The 26310-nt window shown below is 42.9% G+C and overlaps 1 protein-coding gene across 4 annotated transcripts in view; it reads left to right on the top strand.

The window, feature by feature from the left end:
• GRM8 (glutamate metabotropic receptor 8) overlaps positions 1-26310 on the top strand; it is a 562041-nt gene that overhangs the window by 361506 nt on the left and 174225 nt on the right. For all 4 annotated transcript variants that reach the window (XM_081023540.1, XM_081023537.1, XM_081023539.1 and 1 more), the window contains exon 7: positions 11243-11443. In XM_081023540.1, the coding sequence (XP_080879666.1) occupies positions 11243-11443 (201 nt within the window). The remainder of the gene's footprint in view (positions 1-11242; positions 11444-26310) is intronic.

Below are 26310 nucleotides of genomic sequence, written 5' to 3'. Positions count from 1 at the left end.
CATTCATGGTGAGTTCTGGCACCTCTTTTTCTAGAAAAATAGCACTGTCCAAGCCTCTCCATCTTTCCTTTAGGTCTTGCCTAGGCCACACCCATCTCTTGCTCACACCCTCCTCAGTTGCTTTTGCCTGGCTGGAATGCATTCATGATACTGCCTGTTGTTTGTCTGGGGGGAGAGGGAAAGACATGGATTTGGGTGAAGAAACTCCCAACTTTTGCAGGGCTGCAATGTAACTGTGTGCAAAGGTTAGAGCCCTTCCCATGTTTTGCCTCCAGCCCACAAGAAGTCCATGCAGTTCTCGGGCTGAAAAGGTTTCCCCTCCGTGACTTAGAGCCTTACGGAGTTGCGGCATTATGATAAAAATAGATTCAGGCCACCCAAATAAATTCCATTTCTGTTAAGCCCCAGGCTAAAGAAAAGTCAATGAAGAGCTAGCACTGTAAATGTCCTGTGATACAGAAATCAGAAATGCTAAAGCCCTTAAGTCAGAGATTCATATCTCCATTCTGATTAAGTGTCTTTTTTCGCTCAAGAATGGAAAATGCAAGATCGGAATTTAAGTGATTATGTAAATATTTAAGAAAGCTGCAGAAGACATGGGTTGCATCACAAATGAAGCTTGAGCTGGTGATTGATGTTTGGAATGAAATTATATAAACCAGTGAAAGGCTCCTATCACAGTGGCACTGCAGTGCCACCCAATCACCTTTATCCCCCTCCTACAACATTTTCTGTGCCTCTCCTGTAGCCAGTTCTAAAGAGTGACTAAACCCCTTAAGGGCTGCCACTGCTTGTTGTATCTAAAGCTTGGGCAGCAAAGGTACATTAATCACCCATAGAGGTATCCTCTTTCATGAGACGTCTGTGGAAAGTTTCTTCCCTGGTATTTTGTCTATAGGCAGAATAATGGACTAACTTGAATGTCATTGCCGCTATTTATTGCTTGGCGTACAATTTATGGGCAGGTTCAACTTCTGATAGCCATAGTCACGCAGGAGTTATGTGGTACAGGAGTCTATTTATTCCAGACTCTTCTGTTCAAAGTACTTCATAACTCTGAACGTTCTATGGAAGTCAGATATTTGGATGGGTATTTCAAATTCATATAAGAACTTCAGCCTTCTTCATCTCTGCCATTCCTGATGATGTGAACTTGACCTCTGGTTCTCTCACTTGCACACCTACTTCCCTTTCCGTCTCGGTTTCTCGGTATCCTTTTCCTCTTTCCTCTTCAGCTGGGACCCATCACTCTTCCATCTCCCCTTCAATTTTTACCCTTGCTTCCTTCTAATCAGGCTCCAAAATATTCCCTTCCTCCCATGTTTCCCTATTCTCTCATTCTCTTTTTAGGCTCTACTGTCTGTCCTGCTGCTGCCGTCAATTTCTTATCACATTTGGACTCAACATATAGTGGGAGGTGCAGGATTGTGCTCACTAGTACTGCTCCAGAACATCTATATTCGATAATGTTGTGCAACTCTTTATACTGACAATGGGAACCCTGGGTTCTCCAGGTTCTCAGTCACAATAACAGACCCTACATGGTCCACTTCTCATCTTCCACTAAATGGCAGGAGTGTGAGCAGGAAGCCCGCTATGTAAGCTCCAGTCCCACTCTATGTGCTTAGTCTACACATGAAGTGAAAGTGAATACAGGGCTATTGCGCATCACACTTCAAATAAAACAACAGGAAACTGCCAGAAGGCCCTCGGAGCTGGACCTCAGTGTCCAGGCTGAACGATGGGGTTGAAGACGCTCCATCAGGTATACTGAGGCCTAGCCTGATTCTGGTTTACTTTTCTTTTCTTTCTACACGTCATATTTGGCTAGCTAGTTTGAACTACTTTGTGGAATTGCTGCCCCTTCTTTACAGCTTCATAGTGGATAATACAAGAACTTGGGGTTTTTCCAGACCCTGGAACCCAGACCCTGAGAAAGAGAAGCAACTGTAGCTGAAAGAACTGCGGAAGAGTAAATTTTCACGAGATACAGCTTTCCCCATCGTAGTGTTGTATTGATGAGAAAAAAATTGGTATTTCAACATAGGTATTTTATATAGCTTAAATCCACACTGTGAAAATGTCATGATTCCATTTCCAGTGACCGGTGCAAGCATATTTCATAACAGAGAATACCAAAGGTGTGACATTTTTGGGTGGGTGGTTAACTTATATTTATGGCATTCACGATATGCATCATTTTGCAGCTATACATTAACATTTACTTTGGGAAGTACAGCTATAATTAAATTTTACAGCCAATTAAGTTGATGAGTCACTGACACCTGGGTAAATTACTGTTTTAGATCTTGAAACAATTACATTGGGAACATTCTTAGCAACCTTGTTCCTTTTTGTTTGTATATATTGATGGAGAGCAAAGATGGTCTTTGCTATAGCTGTGGTACTTCAGGAAAGCTGGAAACCTGAAGCAGCTTAGAGAGAGGGAGGTAGAGAGAGTATGCAGAAAACTGTAATCTCATTCCCTCAGTACTTAATTAGGAAGAGACATATAGGGCTAATAAAATAATAAACTTGTTTCTAATTTATGTGGCAATGTGATTTATGAGCGAAATGTTTGCAAGGGATAAAAATGAAAGATTATATTGCAAATAAGAAGTTATCTATCTAACTCTCATGTGCACTTACAAGAAAGTAGACCTCTGAATAATGAGTATTGGTATGAACCAGAAAAACTCTGAGAAAACTGAACTACATATTTCCCCTTAATTGGATCTCGTAAGAGAGAAAAGCTATGCATCTGCCTACTTGCAATACGTTTAGATTATACAAAATGACACAGCCATGAAGATGCCTACATGGAACTCTGTTTTTGGATATAATCTGAAATGTAGAAGGTTTAATTGCAAATGGAAATGGAACAGTTCTTAAGATACAAGCAGATCTAGAGTGCGGGGGGCCAGACCAAAGGAACAAATTCTTGGACTGGGGTGTTGTTTGGGGGGGGGGGTTGTCAGTAGAGGGGTTGTTGCTGTTGTTGATAATAATTTGTTGTATCTTTATTTTTATATCTGTTTAGATTTATGTGGAAAATGTTCAGTTTGGCTGTGTACTTTTTGATGAGTTTTATTTATTGTTTATGACTACTTTTGTTGTGTTTGTAATTATGCACATTTTTTCATGTTGCAAGCCACCTTGAGCATGGTTTTAACTATGGAAAGGTGGCATACAAAAAAAAAAATTGGATTAATTGATTAATAGAACTATATCTTGGGGGTGTTGTTAGGTAATAAGTCAGTTTCTTGATTAGATGCATCAAACAACTGACTTATTCACACACAAGCACGCTAAAATATCATGAGTATTTAGACTATGAACCATTTGGATACAGAGATGCATTTCTTTGTCTCATGTTGCTGCCCATCCTAAGACTATGGAATCTTAAGGCAGAATATGAATGATAAATTAATGGGGAGAGTTATCTGCTTTGTCAAAAGGAGACAAAACTTCACAGCTCCCGTGGAAATATACTGGAGAAGCAATGTCACAATGACCCGCTTAAAAGGATGTGTGTGAGGGAGACCAGGGGGGCATGGATTGGGCATGCCGGCATGCCAACACTAGTGGAACGCTTGACCAATTATGGGCACATTCCTGGTGTGCCTTATATAAGGCAGGCCACACTGTAGCCCCTCTCTACTTCCTATGTGCCATCTGTGCTTCCCCACTGTATGGGCTTGAATGGGTGATGCCCCCTTGAAGGGGGTTGAGTAGGGATTTTGGGAAGGTCTCCCACATTCACCTTGAGCTCCCCCTCGTCTACCTGCACCAGACTTTTCACAACTCAGGGAGGGGTATATTAAGTATCTGGCTGATAGTGTTGTTGGGATGCGGGTGGCACTGTGATCTAAACCACTGAGCCTCTTGGGCTTATCCCTGCAACAGAGTGAGCTCCCATTGCTCTGTCCCAGCTCCTGCCAACCTAGCAGTTTGAAAGCACGCCAGTGCAAGTAGATAAATAGGTACCACTGTGGTGGGAAGGTAAATGGCGTTTCCGTGCGCTCTGGCTTCAGTCAGGGTGTTCGGTTGCACCAGAAGCAATTTAGTCATGCTGGCCACATGACCCAGAAAGCTGTCTGTGGACAAACGCCGGCTCCCTCGGCCTGAAAGCGAGGTGAGCACCGCAACCCCATACAGTGGTACCTTGGGTTAAGTACTTAATTCATTCTGGAGGTCCAGTCTTAACCTGAAACTGTTCTTAACCTCAGGTACCACTTTAGCTAATGGGGCCTTCTGCTGCCGCCGTGCCACCGGAGCACGATTTCTGTTCTCATCCTGAAGCAAAGTTCTTAACCCGAGGTACTATTTCTGGGTTAGGGGAGTCTGTAACCTGAAGCATCTGTAACCTGAAGTGTCTGTAACCCAAGGTACCACTGTAGTTGCCTTTGACTGGACTTAAAGGAGTCCTTTACTTTAGTGTTGTGGTAATAACTAGTACTACACAAGAACACAGCAGGATACTCTTAAGCACAGCACTTGTCGGGGGCTAGTTACCCACACACCCTCTTATTGGCATCTGGTTCCAGAGGCCAAGGGATTGGGACTGCTTACGGATGGGCAAATCTCGAGCCTCTCATTTTCATATTTTTATCCCTTTCTTGTAACTTGAAGCCATTGGTCCAGGGCTTACCCTCCAGAGCAGCAGAAAACAATCAGTGATAAATATCAGGCCATATCTGTTCACTGGTTAAATTTCTGTGTTTAATAACTGCCTATCTAGATCATCAATTAATGTCTCCTTTTTCTAGTCTCAAATTCTGTTCTCCACATTTCCAAATCAGTTTCTTTTTTTTATATAAAAAAACCTCCTGTGAATTTACAAGTATTTTAGTGCTGTTTTCTCCTAATTTATTAATGCGGATTCTTATGTGGCCAAACCAGCACCAATTAACCAGCATGGAATTAACAAATACACTGGTGGGTTTGGGACCCTGAGGTTCCAGTAATTAGTCCAAAAAGGTGCCTTATTAGGCACCAAGCAAGGGTTAAATCAGCTGTGAGTCAATTTCAGAACCCAGTCAGACATGAGTCAATTGCAACTATCCCAACCATCCCTCTTGGTCCTGTCCCTTCTATGACTAGAGCCAGTATGGTGTAGTGGTTAAGAGCGGTGGACTCGTAATCTGGTGAACCGGGTTCGCTTCCCCCGCTCCTCCACATGCAGCTGCTGGGTGACCTTGGGCTAGTCACACTTCTTTGAAGTCTCTCAGCCTCACTCACCTCACAGAGTGTTTGTTGTGGAGGAGGAAGGGACAGGAGATTGTTGGACGCTTTGAGACTCCTTAGGGTAGTGATAAAGCGGGATATCAAATCCAAACTCTTCTTCTCTTCTAATACATGCCAGCCTTCACCTCTATTGTGTACAAATACAACTCTGTGTCTATGCTGTGCCTTCTGCACAATACCCATTTCCCCTTTCTGGAATGACTGAATTTACATCATGTTTGGGGTGGCTAATATTTTTGTATAAGTTCTTGTTGTGTTATGAGTTTTGATATTGATACTGTAAATTCAACATAAGACTACCTTTCCCCCCATCTCCTCTCTCTTTCTCCCCCCCCCCCCCGCCTGTGCTTTTCTTCCTAAAAAAATGTTTAGGGGTACTCCCATTTTGATTCAAGAAACTCACCTTTTTATGGTTCAAATTGGGAAAAATAAATACAGTAAATGGACAAAAGTACAAAGATTCACAAAATGTTTAGGGGTATGCGTACCCCTACATCCGCCCAGAAAAAAGCACTGCCCCCACACCATTCCTGCAGATAATTTGAATTTTGACATTTCCGCTAATGACATTGGGATACGGTTCTGCAATTATTTTATATTACTGATGTTTTGAAGCTGTGAGGTTTACAAGATTATGTGTTTATGACTAAGAAGGGAAGTGCTCAATATGCATGTGTCAGAGTGGAAACATTTACACCTCATATATTTTTAGTAGTGCTAAAGAACAAACATGTTTTCCTTTTGGGTGGAAGAGCATATTGGATATTAATTTTCAAGAAAAAACATTTTTAAAAAAATTGTTTAACACAATAAAAATATAGGCTTGCCTGATATAGGAAACACATTCTGGTGTTTATTTAGAACCAGTGGGGGTGTAATGGTTAGAGTGTTGGACTAGGACTTGGGAGATCAAGGTCAAAATTCCCACTTGTCCATAAAGCTATCTGTCACTGCCTCTCAGGATTGCTGTGGGGATTAAATTGGGGGGGGGGGGGGGACACCAGATATTCCACCTTGAGTTCCTTGGAGTAAAAGATGGAGAATAAATACGATCAATCAATTACAGTGGTACCTTGGTTATGATTCAAGGACCCGCCACCCGCTTGGAGATAAGAAAGACACATGGACACAGTATATTAGGTTAATGGGCTAAAAAAGGCCACAACTTTATTGATTACAGCATGTGAGAGGTATTGGCTTAGGCACTGCATAAAACAACAGAGTGTGACTCCACCCCCTCAGGGAGGGGTGAGTCTAACAAGGGTTAACCACCAGTGGGAGGAGCCTATTGATGCAAATACAACTGAAAGCTCCCCCTGATGTCACCAGGGGTTGTGCCATAGCCCTAGCCACCAGCAAGGGCGTCGAACAGGATCCACGACCGCTGGATTCCTTTACCGGAATACCCATAAAGTGGAGGGGTAGGTGATGGCCACACCCTGCCCTCCAATACACAAACATATTCCAATGCCTAATCGCCAATACATAAAAGTTGTGACGACTTGCTACGAGGTAGGCGAAAAAACCAAGTGGCCGGTGCCAATTTGCCAGTTGGATAAAAATTCCTACCAGGCCCCTTGGACAACCAAGGTGACCAACGACAGGTCCATAGCAATGTCAAGAACCAAGCAGTGAACTAAAGGGAGGATGGGTGGGTGATCCGATGAAAACCAGCAGCGGAATGAAAGGGAAGTGCTGCCGCGGCCACGTTTGAGCGGCAAAACCCCTGCCCCAAGCCTCCACCTGGTTGGTTGGCTACCTGGGGGCATGCCGCGGCAGCCAGGGCAGCTGGGCAGGGGGCTGGAACGCCCACTGCCAACACGGGAAATGGCTCCTGCTCACAACTCCTCCTCTCTGTAAGTAGGAGAGGCTTTCTCAAACTTAATACATTCCAGAAGTCCATTCCAAAAACAAAGCGTTCCAAAACCAAGGCGCGCTTTCCCATAGAAAGTAGTGCATCACCGATAAATCCGTTCCAGACTTTTAAAAGCAACCCCTAAAACAGCAATTTAACATGAATTGTCTAACGAGGCCATTTATCCATAAAATGAAAGCAATACTCAATGTACTGTACTATAAAATAAATAACACAGTATTGTAGATGATAAAAAATAAAATTAATTTTCCCCCCTTACCTGCACTGATGTTAGTCATTGTTTGGAGGGGGGGCTTTTATCCATTTCTGCAGTCACACAGTCAAACAATCAATCAGTAGCTGAACTGGGTTCCAAAAAGTCACAAAAACAAATTAACTGAAAAAGCCTCAAAAACAAAAACGCAAAATAAATAGCAAGAACAAAAGCGCCCAACGTAATCTGTTCTGGAAGTCCGTTTGACTTCCAAAGTGTTCGAAAACCAAGACGCAGCTTCTGATTGGTGCAGGCGCCCCAGAAACAATAGTCAGCAGCCACACTGGACATTCAGCTTCCAAAAAACGTTCGAAAACCGGAACACTTACTTCCAGATTTTTGGCATTTGAGAACCAAAGCATTTGAGAACCAAGACGTTTGAGAACCAAGGTACCAGTGTAGTTGTTTCTCACTGCTGTCTAATTTCTCATGAAAAGAATCCGAATACAGTCCATTTTCAGTTGTACCTTGGTTTTTGAACAGCTTAGTTCAAACAGCTTAGTTCCTGAATGTTTTGGTTCCCGAACACCGCAAACCCGGAAGTGACTCTTCCATTGATTTCATTGCTGAAACAGAAAGAACTTTCAACAGGACTCCATCTTTGAAGACAAGAGAGCCCACAGTTGTTCTCTTACTAATTCTGATAATAATGGATAACAATAACAGATTTGTTATGGCATGATTAGTATGCATTTACCTGGAGATCATCTGGTGTCAGTTTTTCTTATCTCATTAGCAGCAAGCCCATGGCTGAAAAGTAAATGGGCTGTGACCAGCGAGAGGAATGAAGGAGCTACATCTGTGCACTTAAAATAAGAGTGGATTTTGTGAAAGTGGATTTTTCATAGCGGCTGAAAAGGGGGGAACTTCCTTTTGAATAGCTGTGATTAGGCAGATTATGGATAACACCTAAAATGAGCAAATTTACTAAATGTTTGCACATATGAAGCAAAATAAATTAAAGACAGATTTTGTATGCAATCCATTTAATAGTGCACTGGGATGAAAAAACAACAACACCCAGAATATAAGTGATTTAAGAATTAGATATATTGTGACTTTTTGTGTTAAGTAATATGTGATGTGTTGGCTTCTTCCTTGGGCAGTTGGCTTCTACTCAGAGTAGAACCATTGAAGTGAACATTTATTATTATTATTATTATTATTATTATTATTATTAATTCAACTTATACACTCCCCTATACCCAGAGGTCTCAGGGCGGTTCACAACAAGACCACAATGTATGTGGTTAACTTTCAGTGGGTCAACTCTGAAAAGATTTAATTGAATGCTACCCACAATATTTGTCAGTGTCTAAGGGGTTTGCTTAAAAAATAATAATGCAAGGGTTTCTCAATAACAATAACAAAAAACAAAATTTATGCTCTGCCAAGACAGCTGAATCTGAATGTTGGCAACTTCACATTCTCCCTAAAAACTGAAATAGGTTATGTGTCGACCTCGGTTTTCTGTCTGCCATGCTTTTGCTGCTGCTGTTTAAAAATAGTGAAGCATAAGGCAGCCTTAAACACAGTGAAAGATGGTGGCACCTCTTGGCACGAAATACAGTTTCCTTCCAGCATGTTATGTTTATCAGACAATAGATGTAGGGGGGGGGGGATAAAGGTATTCTCTCCATTTCATTTAAAACAGACTGACAGAATGCTGTAAAAATATCCTATAAATAACTTTAGCCAGCTGTTCAGTGAGAGTCACTAAGCTGAAAACAGAGGCTTTGGAAACAGTCTATGTAGCTAGGCACTCTTCCTTGAAATGTTCTCATTATTTACCATCCCAGAATGAGTTTATAAGGGTGGCTCAGTGTACAATAACTGGAGAGGGTCATATTTCTGTCTTATGTAGTTTATTTTTGTGGGTAAAAAAAAAAAATGCCTTGTTTTGACTGGCAGTGTGTATCGAGTCTTAGAAGACAAAAACTTACGTTTGGCAATAGTTTCAAATTTTGCAATCAAGTTTGTCAAAAACAGCCCCCAAAACCTGCTTCCATCATGGTGTGAACTGGATCCAGGTGATCTGCCCCAATCTCTTGATGCAGAGGTCCTTTGTGAGAGGCTGTTGCTTAGCAACTGCCATCTATGGAAGACTTGGCTGTACCATAGACCAAACGAGGTCCACTCGTTCCAGAAATCTCTGTGGTCGTGCTTGTCTGGCAAGAGGAGGGAAGTCCAAAAACGAGGCAAACCCATGTTATTTCTGCTTACCCATGCAAATGTTTTTGAATGTGACTGCATTGTCCAGATCTTTTGAGAGCTTCTTGTATAAATACCGTATTTTTCGTCCCATAGGACGCTCCATCCCATAGGACGTACCTAGGTTTTTTTGGGGGGGGGAATAAAAGGAAAAATTTTTCCCCTTTATTTCCCCCCAAAAACCAGGTCGGGGAATCCAAACCAGGTCAAGGAACAGCGGGATGGCGGCGCTGCGCCTCCCCGCTGTCCCCCGAGCTTGTGGGGCTGCCTGATGGCTGCCCGAAGCGTGGGGCGTTCTGCTTCAGTGCGCCCCGCGCTCTGTGCAGCAGGCTGCTATCTGCAGCCTAGGGAGCCCTGCGGGGACTCCCACGGGCTCCCCAGGCTTGCTGATAGCTTCCTGAAGCCTGGAGAGCGAGAGGGGTCGGTGCGCACCGACCCCTCTCGCTCTCCAAGCTTCAGTGAAAGCCTGTATTCGCCCCATAGGATGCACACAGATTTCCCCTTCATTTTTGGAGGGGAAAAAGTGCATCCTATAGGGCGAAAAATGCGGTATTCTTAGTAATAATACCAATACCAATAACGAGTGTCTGAGGGCCCTGTTCCTGCCACTCTCTACCTGGCCCAGGGCGGGACTTGACAGGCCTCATAAGGAAGGCTGCTGCCCAGCAAGGACTGGGGTCCTTTGAGGGAAGTTTTGTTGGGAGTTTTTGCTGTTGTTACTGATATTAACTGATATTACTGATATTAACTTTTTTTTATCTTTATTTTTCTGTGGAAATTGTTCAGTTTGGTCACGTTGTTTTTGATGTGTTTTGTTTATTTTTGACTACTTTGCTATGCTTGTAATTATGTCAATCTTTTCATATTGTAAGACACCTTGAGCATTGTTTTAACTGTGGAAAGGCAGCATACAAATAAAAAATGATGATGATGATAATTTATTATTTATACCCCACCCATCTGGGCAGCTCCCAACAGAATATTAAAAGCACAATAAAACGTCAAACATTAAAAACTTTCCTAAACAGAGCTGCCTTCAGATGTTTTCTAAAAGTCAGATACAGTGGTACCTCGGGTTACATACGCTTCAGGTTACAGACTGCGCTAACCCAGAAATAGTGCTTCAGGTTAAGAACTTTGCTTCAGGGTGAGAACAGAAATCGTGCTCCAGAGGCGCAGCAGCAGCGGGAGGCCCCATTAGCTAAAGTGGTGCTTCAAGGTAAGAACAGTTTCAGGTTAAGAACGGACCTCCGGAACGAATTATGTACTTAACCCGAGGTACCACTGTAGTTGTTTATTTCCTTGACATCTGATGGGAGGGCGTTCCACAGCACGGGTGCCACTACCGAGAAGGCCCTCTGCCTGGTTCCCTATAACCTCACTTCTTACAGGGAGGGAACCACCAGAAGGCCTCGGAGCTGGACCTCAGTGTCTGGGCTGTACGGTAGGGGTGGAGATGCTCCTTCAGGTATTCTGGGCCTAGGCCGTTTAGGGCTTTAAAGGTCAGCACCAACACTTTGAATTGTGCTCGGGAACGTGAATTGAATATATACGGTATACACACATTTTTTTAGGTGCATGTAAGTAACTTTGCAGAAGCTATAGAATAAAGCACATTAATCATCTGGTTTGTTTGCTTCCTTCCTCCCCTGCAGGATTGGAACGAATTGCAAGGGACTCTTCCTACGAACAAGAAGGAAAGGTCCAGTTTGTCATTGATGCTGTGTACTCTATGGCGTATGCACTGCACAACATGCATAAAGATATTTGTCCTGGATATATTGGCCTGTGTCCACGCATGAGCACCGTCGATGGCAAAGAGCTGCTTAGTTACATCCGGGCGGTGAACTTCAATGGTACGTTTGCACTATTTTTAACTTCTCTAAATATACTTCAGAAGTGACAAGATGTGTTTTCATCTCTATATAGGACACTTTCAAACACAGAAGTCACTCTTTCCCTTAAAACACACACACACACACACACACACACACACACACACACGAGTATGTTTTCCCACCTACTTTGAAAGTTGATTTTATTTTTTCCCCCACCTAAGCTTTGCCTGTGAAAGATAGAAGTTAAAAATAAATCCCTGTCAATCACAACAGTGGAGTGGAAAATGACTGATCTGGAAGCAGCTCCTGCTTATTGGCTAACCTCTTATGGCTGTGATAGTTTGCATGCTCATTAAGGAAAAGAACAATAGCAAACTCTCTTTCTTTCTCTTTAATTGCCATTAAACTAGCTTAATGATTTCCCTGCAGTAGAACAGCATTTGAAACTGGCTTCATCTTTTAAAGATGGCTAATGGAAAAATCACTTTTCTTTTTAAAACTCCATTGTGTTTGACCTCAGCAATTTGGCCACATCTTGATGAGTATCAAGTTTTTCTTTTGGTTTTGGTTGTGTGTTTAGGTCCCCCCCCCCAAATAAAATAAAATAGATATATGTGGAAAAACAGGGACGCGGGTGGCGCTGTGGGTTAAACCACAGAGCCTAGGACTTGCCGATCAGAAGGTCGGAGATTCGAATCCCCGTGATGGGGTGAGCTCCCGTTGTTCGGTCCCAGCTCCTGCCAACCTAGCAGTTCGAAAGCATGTCAAAGTGCAAGTAGATAAATAGGTATTGCTGCGGTGGGAAGGTAAACGTTTCCATGCGCTGCCCTGGTCCGCCAGAAGCGGCTTAGTCATGCTGGCCACATGACCCAGAAGCTGTACGCCGGCTCCCTCGGCCAATAAAGCAAGATGAGCGCCGCAACCCCAGAGTCGGTCACGACTGGACCTAATGGTCAGGGGTCCCTTTACCTTTACCTTTATGTGGAAAAACAATATTTTGCAGCTGGGAGCTACCTGCTAGGAAAAGATGGTTAGTATTGATTAATGTGTATTAGTTTGACGAAAAGAACAGGAGGGTGAAAGACATTTCCTAAAAGCTCCCATTCCCTCCTGCAAAACCAGAGTTGTGCTAGATTAGATTTTTTTTTTTATGTTGCTTTCAAAGCAAATGACAGAAGGTTCTTTACAGTATAATTCCTTTTGCCAGACATGCCTGCAAACTATAGGAAGACTTGCACTGTCGATCACACTATACTCCAGTGACCTCAGCTGCCAGCCGCCTTCTCTTTTTGTAAAAAAAAAGAAAAAAAGAAAAAAAGCACAAGGTCATTTTCAATTTAGCTTCCAAGTGGAAACTGCTTTTGCTTCAGGTAATGCACCAGAAAGGGGAAATAAATAAATAAAGGCATAGATGGGTTGATAGGCACGTTTGCTGTGCTAGGCAATGTTTCCTAATAAACACTCATTCTGTTTCTTTCTTTCTTTGGGAATTTCCATATGAGGAACCCCGGGCTTCAAGTGATAAACAAAACAGGGTTGAAAAGCTGTGAGTGTGAAGCAAACAAAAGCTCAGGCTTTGAGACCTCATGTGTTAGAAAAAGTAATCTGTCTCCCTCTTGCTAACATATTCTTTCCCAATGCTTTGGAATATCTTCCTTGGGAACGATGCTCAACTCTCAAACCTTCACAAGGAAGGGACCATAATAGCTATCTCCTTTATTATTTTGAAATGAAGACCCTTTGCTTGGATAGTCACTGTTTAAAGTTGGTTTCTTGTTTAACCCGTGAACTTTGAAAAATTGTTGTTGATATAGCCTTAGTGCATGAAGGGACAAATGCAAAAGGTTGATAACTGGAGAAACATCCACCCTCTGCTTTTAAAGGATAATGTCTGATCTCTGAATAATCAAACATACGATGGCTTGCTTTAATGTCTCCTGTTTACTTGTGCTTGTGTCGTAAGGAAAATTTTATTCCCCCAACGGCTTCATCCATGTAATATTCTGTGACACTTTCATGGCAGCAGAGCGATCATACTCTCTGTAGCACAGTGAACCGATATAATTGATATGACATTGGATTTTGTTTAGCTGTGTTTCCATAACTTACAATTTGAACATGGAAAATCATTTCACTCAGTGCAATCTTAATGGGGGTAACACATCAGTACTTGTCACGGGATGAGGGTATAGAGTGATTATTTGTCATTTTCTCAATAATAATCCAGCAGTTTATGCTATTTTGTTTGGTTCTGAGACATCTAGCAGTCCAACAGAAAGCAAGGCATATTGAAAACAGAATCAGTTGGTTTTTCCATGTAGAGGTGTTTCAGTAACTGATCCAGTTACATATGGAAAACTGAGAGTCTTCGGTTTCTATAACACATCAGAGTGCTTTATTGGAATGATAAAACTTGTGACCGATGGGAACTCCGTAGAACGATGTAAAATGTGGACCTAGGCTGTTGTGATGTTATATATTTAGCTGCTGGTGCCCAAATTTGTAGCGAGTGGGGGGGGGAATAGAATATAAATAACATTTGCTTGTCATTTGGTTCATAAACCTGTGTGTTTCATGCTTTCTAAAATTATAAATAAGGACAAATATAAGCATACCTGAGCATGATTCTGTTAGAAAGAAGCAGGTACGTGCTGTGGAAGGTCTTGTTTTCTTTGATTGCACACAATCCTGCCACAATTGTGTTTCAGAAGGTTGTTGTCACTGGCCGGAAGGGAAAGCAGGTGAGGTGGACAATGGCAGGAAGACATTGAGGTTCCCATTTCCATAAGACTTACCAGCTCTTCTCCACAGATTTTGGACAGCATGTTTATACAACCTCAGTAGACTCTGAACGTCATTATTATGAAAATTTCACAAATCTTCAAAGGCAATCCTCTGAATATTTTGGAGGGTCTACATGTTACACTCACTATGTAGAAGCTGCATGCAGCAGCATCCTCAGGGCTGCTAAAAGATCATAGATGCAGTTTAGGTGTATGTGGTGCGATAAAACTGCAGAGTCGTCTCATGATAGCATCCTTACTGCTACTTGCCTAAGTGTGGAGTGTCAAGCTTGAGGCTGTTTGAGAGCACTGGATTGGCAGCGGTGCTCCTACTGGTGCAGCTGTGTGGGCCCTGACTTCATTGCCACATGGTCTCAACCCATCAAGGTAGGCAACTTCATCAGTGTTGGTAGGGTGGCACTGAATTATCCACCTTTGGATAGATATCCCCCCACACACCACATTGGAAATAAGTTGAATGAACCAGCTTCTATCTGAGTGACCTCATTATATCAGGCTATTCATTATGTCAGAAGTTTATCAGACTAGAATTCTGCATTGGGTCCAGTCACATCTTGCACCAGTGTCTTGTCACTGTCTTTACCTCTCCCAAAGTACAGTAGATAGGTTAGACGCGAGTGGCTCTGTGGTCTAAACCACTTAGCCTCTTGGGTTTGCTGATCAGAAGGTCAGAGGTTCAAATCCCCACGATGGGGTGAGCTCCCGTTGCTCTGTCCCAGCTCCTGTGAACCTAGCAGATCGAAAGCACACCAGTGCAAGCAGATAAGTAGGTACTGCTGCAATGGGAAGGTAAACAGTGTTCCCATGTGCTCTGGTTTCCGTCATGGTGACTCATTGTGTCAGAAGTGGTTTAGTCACGCTGGCCATATGACCTCGAAAGCTGTCTGTGGACAAACACCAGCTCCCTTGGCCTGAAAGCGAGGTGAGTGCTGTAACCCCATAGTCACCTTTGACCAGGGTCCTTTACCTTTACCTTTTAGATAGGTTAGAGTGGGTCTTGTATGTTGCCCATGTTTGTTTGATTTTTCTTTGTTTGAAATATTTATCTGCCAACTTTTCAAGCAAAGCATGCCCCTAAGGCAGTTTTTACAGTACGGATTTCTGAAATGCGACGGTGCAAAATATAACTATGAAATAACATCTACAAGCATTACAGGACTAAAAGCTAAATTTTACACGCTCAATTCCCAGAATACGTGGTCTCCTAGTTTATCCATCTCACAGGATAGTTGATCTCAAGCTGCCGTCACAAGTTTTTGCAGGGGAGTCATGGGAGTACCTAGGCACTGAGGTGAGCTTGTGCTATGTATTTTATTGGTTTTCTCCCATTCTTGAATGTACATTCCAAGAGCAGCATCAGCGGGGTTAACAGAGCTTTCCCCTGCACTTCCCATGAGTAGTCTTTCTCCTGAAAGAAATGCAGCTGTCACGCAACACTTCTGCCTGCTGATCAAGCAGAGGGGAGCATATTGCATAACCACCCCCTAAGCATTGTACTTTATGAGATCCTTAGCATGCATTTCTCTTCTAAGGTGTTGGACTTCTGTGGATTCAGGCAAAACTGAAACATTCATTCATACAGACATATTTTGCTCCAAGGCAGCTTTATAAAGTGATTAAGCTGTCAACCGCTTTCCTTACCAAGGCTAAGCAGGCAATGTGTACGGAATAGATACCTCCTTGGGGCAATAGCAAAGCGGCAATAGAATTGATTGGCCGGCCTACTGCTAAAGCTACTCCTCTGGAGCAAAGTGTAGTACTAGAATTATTTGTCTGTAATCTGTAATCTTCAAAATAAATGATTCCTAAGTTTTATGTGCTTTCTTCAAATAAAATGGTGTCAAGCAATTGCTAAGATGCCAGTCTCTGATTTCTGAACTTTAGGGTGAAAACCTAGGCCATTCTGCGATTTAGTGGAGGAGAACCCAACATGGTACATGCCAGATGTTGTTAAACTACAACTGCCATCAGTGCCAGCCGGCAGGGACAATGATCAGGGATGATGAAACTGTTAATCCAGCAACATCTGGAGAATAGAATAGCCTATCTCTGTTTTAGGGACGCAAGTGGCACTGTGGTCTAAACCACTGAGCTCCTTGGGCATGCTGATCAGAAGGTCGGCGGTTCGAATCTGTGCAATGGAGTGAGCTTCTGTTGCTCTGTCCCAGCTTCTGCCAACCTAGCACTTCATAAGCATACGAGTGCAAGTAGATAAATAGGCACCACTGCGGCGGGAAGGTAAACTGCATTTCCGTGTGCTCTGGTTTCCATCACGGTGTTCCGTTGCAGCAAAAGCGGTTTAGTCATGCTGGCCACATGACCCAGAAAGCTGTCTGTAGACAAACACCAACTCCCTCGGCCTGAAAAGTGAGATTAGTGCCGCAACCCCAAAGTCACCTTTGACTGGACTTAACCGTCCAGTGGTCCTTTACCTTTTACCTCTCCTCACCTTATCTCTGTTTTAGTGCTGTGTGCATAAACCCCAGGACTCACATGCTTCCCCCTCCTTTCTCCTCCTTTGTTGAAACCGCATGTAAATCAGGCTGTTGCCCTTCCATTTTCAGCTCCCGACACTTATTTGTTATGCCTGAACCTTGAGGAACTGTGACTAGTGTTGGCTTGTTTTCCTAAACTGTAATTAACTTCAAACCATGGTATATGATCCTGGCTTGTTTCCGTAAACTGTAGTCAATGCAAACTTCTGTATAGTTTTGGCTTGGATGAAATAAATGACTACATTTAATTGGAAGCAAAATATTTAGATCTCCTTATAGCCAGCCTGAGGGAGTTCCTATAGTTAGAAGTGGAGAACTACAGGTGCCCAGCAGTCAATAAACCTGGTCACAATAACTGGCTGAAGTATGAAAACCTGTTTTTCCCCTGCTGAAATAAGTGTCCTTCTATGTAGGACCTGGGCATGCCCTCCTCTTGCTTCTTTGGGTTTCTAGATATAATTAGCTGCCTTTTGCTGAAGTAAGAACTCCAAAAGCTATGATTCCAGGTTGACATAGGCCCTAGCAGGTATCCGTTAAGAATTGTCTGAGAAATATAGGAGCCCTAGCAGGTATCCGTTAAGAATTGTCTGAGAAATATAGGAAAAAAGCAGAAACACACCACATTAGAAATTGATTACTTTCTGGCATGTACAGGTCTCTGTGTCTTGTTCCTGCGGGTCTCCTAATCTGGCTTCTGTGTTTGCAAAACCTTTTGTATCCTTCTCACAGCTTGTATGTTATCGACAAAATAATTGTTATCTTATACATTTTAGCAAGCAAAAATCAGAAGTTCATAGAGTAGCTTGGGGGGGGGGGTACAGCTGGATACATCTGTGTCACTAAAGGCTCAAGTGGTCAGGAGAGTTTTAGGCCAGCTTGGCCTGGGTCTCCAGCTGTGGCTGTTCCTGGACAAGGTTAGTCTGACCACTGTAGTTCATCCACTGCTGAGTTTAAGGCTGGATTACTGCAAGGCACTCTGTGTGAGGCTGCATTTGGACCTGGTCCAGATAGTATGGTGGCTACTGTGCTGATGGGAGCAGATAGGCAACAGTATAGGATACCATTGTGAAAAGACCTGCACTGCTTTTTCCTATGATTCCAAAGGTGGAATTGATGTCTGGGGGAAATTTCCGAAAGGTGGTGCTTTGTTGGAACTTAGACAAATCAATTGAAAAATCATGAGGTTTTGGTGTTTTTGTTTTTTTAAAAAAGCTCAACATCTTTGGAGTATCCTGGTTTTTACTGAACATCCTACCTTGATCACGAAGATTATCTTCAGAGTGTATTTGGTTGTCCCCAGAGTAGGTGATGCTCATCTGATATCAACAGGTAGTTGTGGAATGTTCTACCTACAGAGATTCAAAGGCACCTTCATCATCATCATCATCAACATTATAAATGTTGAAAAGTTTTCTGTGCCAGCAGGCTCATGCAGATAAAATTTAAGGGAAAACTCCCCCCTTCTATTGCAGTTAGCTGATCTGTGATTTTGATCTTTATTGTGTGTGTGTGTGTGTGTGTGTGTGTGTGTGTGTTGTACACTGCTTTGATATTTTTAATGACATTGTGGTTTGCAAGTACTTTTTACAAATAAATCTGGTATAATTTATGCATTCCATTATTCACTGTTTACATTCAATAGGGCTTAATAGGGTGGTGGGAGCTTATTCTGTGCTTCTGACTGGAGATTTCCAAGTTTTCACCCCCTTCCTCAACAAAGTCACTGCTGTGGCTTTGCGTACATCCCTTCCTCCGGCATTTCGTGGCTCATCTGAGCAGACCACTCGCAAGCCCTATTAGATGCATGCAAAAGTTGTGGAAGGCAGTCAGCTGTATGAATCAACCCTAAGGCAAAGTATTAATGGGCATTTCTATGTTGCATTAAGCTTTTAATTACATTATTAACTAAAAGAAAGAAAAGAAAAGCCCGGAAGGAAGGAAGGAAGGAAGGAAGGAAGGAAGGAAGGGGGAAGTACCTTTATAATATCCTGTTTGTGCAGTGGTACCTCTGGTTAAGAACTTAATTTGTTCTGGAGGTCCATTCTTAACCTGAAACTGTTCTTAACCTGAGGTACCACTTTAGCTAATGGGGCCTCTGGAGCACGATTTCTGTTCTCATCCTGAAGCAAAGTTCTTAACCCGAGGTACTATTTCTGGGTTAGCGGAGTCTGTAACCTGAAGGGTCTGTAACCCGAGGTACCACTGTATTCTGTGCAGTCAGACCACACCTGGAGTACTGTGTCATGTTTTGGGCACCACAATTTAAGAAGAATATTGACAAGCTGGAATGTGTGCAGAGGAGGGCAACTATGGTGATCAAGGGTCTGGAAACCGAGCCTTATGAGGAATATTTGGGTATATTTAGCCTGGTAAAGTGGAGGCTAAGAGGAGATATAATAGTCATCTTCAAATATTTAAAGAGCTGTCACATGGAGGATGGAACCAGCCTGCTTTCTCCTGCTCCGGAGGCTAGGACCCAAAGCAATGGCTTCAAGTTACAAAAAATGAGATTTGGACTAAGCATCAGGAATAACTTTCTGACAGGAAGAGCTGTTTGACAGTGGAACAGACTCCCACAAGATGTGGTGGATGGACTCTCCTTACTTGGAGGCTTTTAGGTAGAGGCTGGATGGCTACCTGTCCTGAGATTCTTGAATTGCAGGGCGTTGGACGCGGGTCCCTTCCAATCGTATAAAATATACAATTATACAAGAGCAGCTTGAATGTTTGGGAAACTGGAGTGAAGTTTCAAAGGAGATAAAGCAGTGTGATAAATGGCAGGGGTGTTTCCTTCCGTAGAGGCATTTCATTTCATAGGCAGAATTCTGTTTATTCACAGATGGATTCTCTGCTGTGGAACACCTTCTCTGCTCCACACCTCATTGGAATGTGGCACATGAGCATGTGTAGTAAATTTCAGCTTTGGCATTCTAATTAGAATAGCAGTGTGGTGGAGAAATACCTTGTTTCCAGGTCTAAATCTTAAGATTCATGGGTGTTATTGCAAACCATCCTGCAGAAGATAATGCAGTTTTCTGTCTGTTGGGTTCTTTAGTGCGAAGCAGAGGGTGAAAACCATAGTTTGCGAAAGGAAGAAGATATTCAGACAATCACTGAAAATATCATGAGTGCGGCTGTCTCTGACATCCTTTGTATAGCGCTTTCATGCATATGATTTCTACACCTGATAGGTAAAAGACCCCTGGACGGTTAAGTCCAGTCAAAGGCGTCTATGGGGTGCAGCACTCACTGCGCTTTTCAGGCCAAGGGAGCCAGTGTTTGTCCACAGACAGCTTTCTGGGTCATTTGGCCAGCAGGACTAAAGTGCTACTGGCGCACGGAGGACTGTGACAAGTACCAGAGTGCTCAGGAATGCTGTTTACCTTCCTGCCACAGCGGTACCTATTTATCTACTTGCACTAGTGTGCTTTTGAACATGCATGTAATATAAGTGTTATAGAAAGCTTGTCCATGTTCCTACAGGTGGTAAAGAAGATCAAATGAAAGAATAGCAGTGAGGACCAGGAGTGTTTCTTGGTTGTGATCCTTCTTTCTTTCCTTCCTTCCTTCCTCTTTCTCTCACACACATGTGCACACAATTCAGTAGCTGAAGTAGGCTTCATGTTTTGAGCCCATTTGTCAAATGAATGTTGTGAACATTAATTTACCTCATCTGAATACTGCCAACAAATATTCATAAATGCATGTGGTTTCATGTGGTGAGAGCTGGCATTTGTTTTTCCCAGGGGTCAGCAACCTTTTCCAGCCATGGGCCTGTCCACCATCCCTCAGACCATGTGGGGGGCTGGACTATATTTTGAAAAAAATAATAATGAATGAATTCCTATGCCCCACAAATAACCCAGAGATGCATTTTAAATAAAAGCACACATTCTACTCATGTAAAAAGACCAGGCAGGCCCCACAAATAACCCAGAGATGCATTTTAAATAAAAGGACACATTCTATTTATGTAAAAACATGCTGATTCCCAGACCTTCCGCAGGCAGGATTGAGAAGGCGATTGGGCTGCATCCAGCCCCCGGGCCATAGGTTACCTACCCCTGGTTTTTCCCTTCCAAACTCTTCATCAGTGCCAGCTTTCACCATGTGACAGAAGCACTCCAGTGAAATCTTCCCAAATGTAAAATGTACATGTTCAGATCACGTGATGGTGATTTTGCAACTGCAAAAATAACGTTCAAATCAGGTCAACGTGTAGCTGAGGGCAGATATTTTAGCAGCGCTAGGCATATGCAAGCTCATAAATTCACACACCTTTTAAAAATGGTTTCACCCTTCCTTACACATCAGCAGCTAAAGTGTGCTGCCAGTAGGTGGAGGATATCTTTTTTTTAAAAAAAATCCATCAGAATTAGCTTTTCACTCAGACTCAGAGAGATCATTACCTTGTGTGACCAATAGTTCCTTTTGCTGAAAAATCATGATCTGTTTTATGTTCCTTCAGGGGAAAGGTTTTCTGAAGATAGAAAATAATGAATCACTAGGCATATCTACACCACAGACATAGAGGTTTAAGAGTAATTTTGCTACCCCGTGAGTCCAATCAGGAGCTACCTGCTATGGCTAACACATTAAAAAGTCTATCTATGCTACACAGGGGCCAGTTCCTCTATCCCCACACCACCAAACTGATCCCCAACTCATGACACTTCCTGATGCAGTTTGCTTTCCCCTACTTGCTAGCCCTGAGTAGGAAAGGGATATCTCTCAAAATATAGTCCCTGGAACTATTTATGGTGGGCGGCAATAGCAGTTGTCTTAGCATGAAACCCAATACAAATGGTTGCAGATATGACCTATGGCATCTTTCATGTGTTAGCAGAAGCGGTTCACCTGGTGAAGTGGAGATGCTATGCAAACTTCCAAGCAGGTGGGTCATTATTGTTTACCGAGAGGGAGAGGGGCAATGGGGAGAGTAGGTCAGTGCATTGGTGGGACCAGCAGGTTGGCTCCATTTTCACAGAACCAACCTCCCTGCTGCCTCACCCTAACCCTTCTCCATTCCTGTAAGCAGCAGCAACCCCTCAGAAGTGCCAATGAATAAATTATTGGGGGTGTCCGGTAAGCCCCGCTCCACATAATCCATCACAAGAGTGGTGCAGGTACACAATTTGAATGGCAGTGCCTATCAACTTTGAGGTGGACCCCTCAAATATTTTATTGGGGAGGTCAAAGGGACATTGGTCCCTAGGAGTTGGCTCCTATGGCAACCTGCCTGCTGGGAAGCTAGCATAGTGGTTCTGCCCTGCTCAGTACAATATAATTTTATTTTTAAAACTTTTATTTATGCAGTTTTGACAGCTTTTATACACATCTCGTACAGTATCCATCACTTCTCTCTTTTCCTAAGACTTCCCAATCCTTCTCTCTGTGGCATTCTAGGGAAATCTTAATATGTTGCATATCCTGATATTTCACCCATTATCACCTCAAGTCTTCCTTTTTTTGATATTATCCACTGCTCATATGTTAACTCCTACTTGCAGGTTAAATTGTATATTGTACCCTCTAAGATAATCTCCAAAACACCTCCATTCTTCTCTTCTCTTCAACTCATCCTTATTCCTTAGTTTTGCAGTCATGGTTATTAATTCTATGTATTCTATCAAATTGTTCTGCCAAATTTCCTTTGTGGGTATCTCTTCTTCTTTCAATTTTTTTGCATATACTATTCTAGCTGCAGCAGTCACATACAGAAAGATATTGAGTGCCCATTTTTTGGAATGTCATCACCTATCATCCCTAATAGAAAGATGTGAGTTTCAGAATCTCTTTTAATTTTGTGTGAATCATTTCCCAATACTCTCTAGTGTATTTACACAACCACCACATATGAATCGGGGTCCCCTCTACCTCATGACACTTCCAGCATAAATTAGAACTTTTTTGTACATTTCCACTAATTTGCTGGGTGTCAAGTTCAGTACAATATACAGTGGCACCTTGGTTCTCAAACATAATCCTTTCCGGAAGTCTGTTCCAAAACCAAAGCGTTCCAAAACCAAAGCACGCTTTCTCATAGAAAGTAATGCAAAAGGAATTAATCCGTTCCAGACTTTTAAAAACAATCCCTAAAACAGCAATTTGACATGAATTTTACTATCTAACGAGACCACTGATCCATAAAATGAAAGCAATAATCAATGTTCTGCAGTCACACAATCAATCAGTAGCTGAACTGGGTTCCACACAGTCACAAAAACAAAACAAAACAAAACAAAACAAAACAAAACAGAGCCACAAAAACAAAAAGGCAAAATAAATAGCAAGAACAGACAGACCTCAGTGTAACACTCAAAACAGAAGTGTGGCACTCAAATCAGGAGCGTAACACTCACAACAGAGTACGTTTGGCTTCTGAAAAAAGTTCACAAACTGGAACACTTACTTCTGGGTTTACAGTGTTTGGGTTCTGAGTTGTTTGAGTACCAAGGCATTTGAGAACCAAGGTACCACTGTAATTTTAATATGTGGTACAAACTGCATCATAATAAGTATTTCAGTGGATATAATAATTATGTGCAAAGGATGAACTAAGCAGTGACCTTTGGAGAAAGTCATGTGGCTGGCATGGAATTTTGTGAGCTTCTGAACAAAGAGTCAGCTCCCAGTCCCTGCATCAGGCAGAATGGGATCTTGACAACATATTTCTCCTACTGTATGTTTAACTACTTTAATGCTGCCAAGTTGAATTGATAGGGCATACTCAAGCAATTGGGTTGGCCATAAAGGGTGAATGCATGTTGTATCATCCTGCTCCCTTTGTTGTTGTTGTTTAGTCATTTAGTCATGTCTGACTTTTCATGACCACATGGACCAGAGCACGCCAGGCATTCCTGTCTTCCACTGTCTCCCGCAGTTTGGTCAAACTCATGTTGGTAGCTTCAAGAACCCTGTCCAACCATCTCGTCCTCTGTCGTCCCCTCCTCCTTGTGCCCGCCATCTTTCCCAACATCAGGGTCTTTTCCAGGGAGTCTTCTCTTCTCATGAGGTGGCCAAAGTATTGGAGCCTCAGCTTCAGGATCTGTCCTTCTAGTTAGCACCCAGGGCTGATTTCCTTCAGAATGGATAGGTTTGATCTTCTTGCAGTCCATGGGACTCTCACTTACATGTGTTCTGTTCATTAAAATATATTCATTATAAAGTAAAAAAAGAAAAGAACATGCAGATGTGGCAGAAGAAAGACTACAGAAGGTTCTTTAAAGGACAGTGACTGTTAGTACAAAGAGCCTTCATCCGCAGTTCATTTATGTAAACGGAAAGTTACTGGCTAACTCAAGAAAACAATGAAAGTCATTCTTCAGGCAGGTCACCAACAGTGACAAATTGTCTACTTTCCTCCTTTGAAGAGAAATCAGCAGCTGCTGAAACGTTAAAAGGATTCAGGTAGACACAATTCTCTAAGGCAACAATTACAGGCAGGATAAATTTATAATTAGCAGGCATTGCCTGTTTTGTTAGGGAACGGTTATTTAATTATTATTTATGTGCTCTAGGGATTTTGGCATTTACAAAGAGTCAACTGCTTTTCAAATTTGTGCCCAAGCACGTTGGGCCTCACAGTCAATTATAACTGTGTGAGTTGTGAAACCAAGTGAAGAAAATCTAAAATGCACACACACACACACACACACACACACACCCTTCATCGAGAATCAGGGCAACATTTCTGCCACAGCAAAGCAATAACATGCACTGTTTAGTATCATCTCCTAGGAGAGTGTGGTGTGTTTGATATGGACAATGTTGGACATTAGCTATATCCAATCCAGCTATGAAGCTCACTGGGAGCCCTTCAGAAAGGTCTTACCAATCTCATAGGATTGTTGTGTGAGAGAGAAATGAGGTGATTCCATTTATGTTGGACAAGGTCCTTATAGAAAATGTGGATGATGAGTGGAATTAATAGAAAAACACAGGTTGACAAGGAGCGTTGCATGAGTTAGGCTATGTCCATACTAGAGCAAATCCATAAAAATGCCACTTAACCTCCATGCTAGACCAGTTATTAGTTTCTGCCAGGATTCACAGAGGATAAACTTCATAGGAAGCTGCTGCCTACAGAGTCAGACCATTTGGTCACCTAGGCCATTATTGTCCACGTTGACTGGCAAGGGCTCTCCATGACTTCATACAAGGGTTTCTCCAAGCCCCTGTGGAGATACCTGGCCAAAGCGGATTTAGGGCAGCATGACCAGTTCCACCACACGGGCGCTGAACCGAGGGGGCACTTTCCCACCTCCTTCCCAATGCATAGTCAGTGCTTACTCTGCTTTGAAAAGGAGATGGGAGGTCTATATGACCCTACCAGAGGCTTGCACCTCCTCTTCCCAAAACCTGACACTTCGCTTACCCAGCTTTGGGAAGGCTGCTTTGGGCAGCGGTCAAGTTTTGCCCTCACATAGGATGGCATATTAACAAGTTCTGCCCCTATGGGATTAAACGTTGTCCTTCTGCGTGCAAAACAAGTCTGATTAGTTATGAACTCTCCTTTCAATCCTGAAACTTAGGAAGTTAGATGAGCCTTTCTCAACCTGTGGGTCCCCAGATGTTGTTGAACTACAACTCCCATCACCCCTAGCTAGCAAGGCCAGAGGTCAGGGATGATGGGAGTTGTAGTCCAACAACATCTGGGGACCCACAGGTTGAGAACCACTGAGTTAAACGAAAATGCTATTGAGCAGGTCAAGACTGCAGTTTTCTTACCTTTGAACAGCTGACCCTCTGGCTTTTCTCTCTTTAAAGGAATCAACACACGCACTGCTTAATATAACAAAAACACCTTAAGTGGTTACATGAAAACAGTAAGACACAACAACATTCAAAATAATTCCTAAAAACTAGATAATTAAGCAGTCTAAAGATGCATTAGAGCCAGTGTGGTTTAGTGGTTAAGAGCGGTAGACTCGTAATCTGGTGAACCGGGTTCGCGTCTCTGCTCCTCCATATGCATCTGCTGGGTGACCTTGGGCTAGTCACACTTCTCTGAAGTCTCTCAGCCCCACTCACCTCACAGAGTGTTTGTTGTGGGGGAGGGAGGGAAAGGAGAATGTTAGCCGCTTTGAGACTCCTTTGGGTAGTGATAAAGCGGGATATCAAATCCAAACTCCTCCTCCTCCTCTTCTTCGTCTTCTTCTTCATACTGCAGTAGACTGACAATCAGGGCTGTGCACTGGTTCTGTCAGAATCTTGGATCCTAAAACAAATTGGGTTGCTTTAAGTTGACTCGTGATTCGGCTAGAGTGAGTAAGGCATCCTTTGATCACCCAAACACGGATCAGGTCCACCTCAAGTGATTCAGGGCTGTCAAAAGATAGTAGTTAGGCTATGAGGGCAGGAGATGGGGAAAGAGACACACGTAGATGGGCTTATCTGCCCCCCCCCCACTTAAATGATGTTCTGAACAGTAACAAAACTCTGCAACCACAACCACCCACCCCTTTGGTTCAGGACCTGGGTCCAGGTTGGGGTGGCTCCAAATTGGACCAGGGTTCATCTGAAGTGCTGGATTTGGGGGGAGGGACATGCATAGCCCTACTGATAAACATTTTTAAATGCATTT

The sequence above is a fragment of the Podarcis pityusensis genome, assembly GCF_964106645.2.
Source record: "Podarcis pityusensis genome assembly, chromosome: 10".
Taxonomy (NCBI): Eukaryota; Metazoa; Chordata; class Lepidosauria; order Squamata; family Lacertidae; genus Podarcis; species Podarcis pityusensis.
The sequence above is the reverse complement of the archived record's forward strand: the minus strand, read 5'-3'. Positions and strand labels throughout refer to the sequence as shown.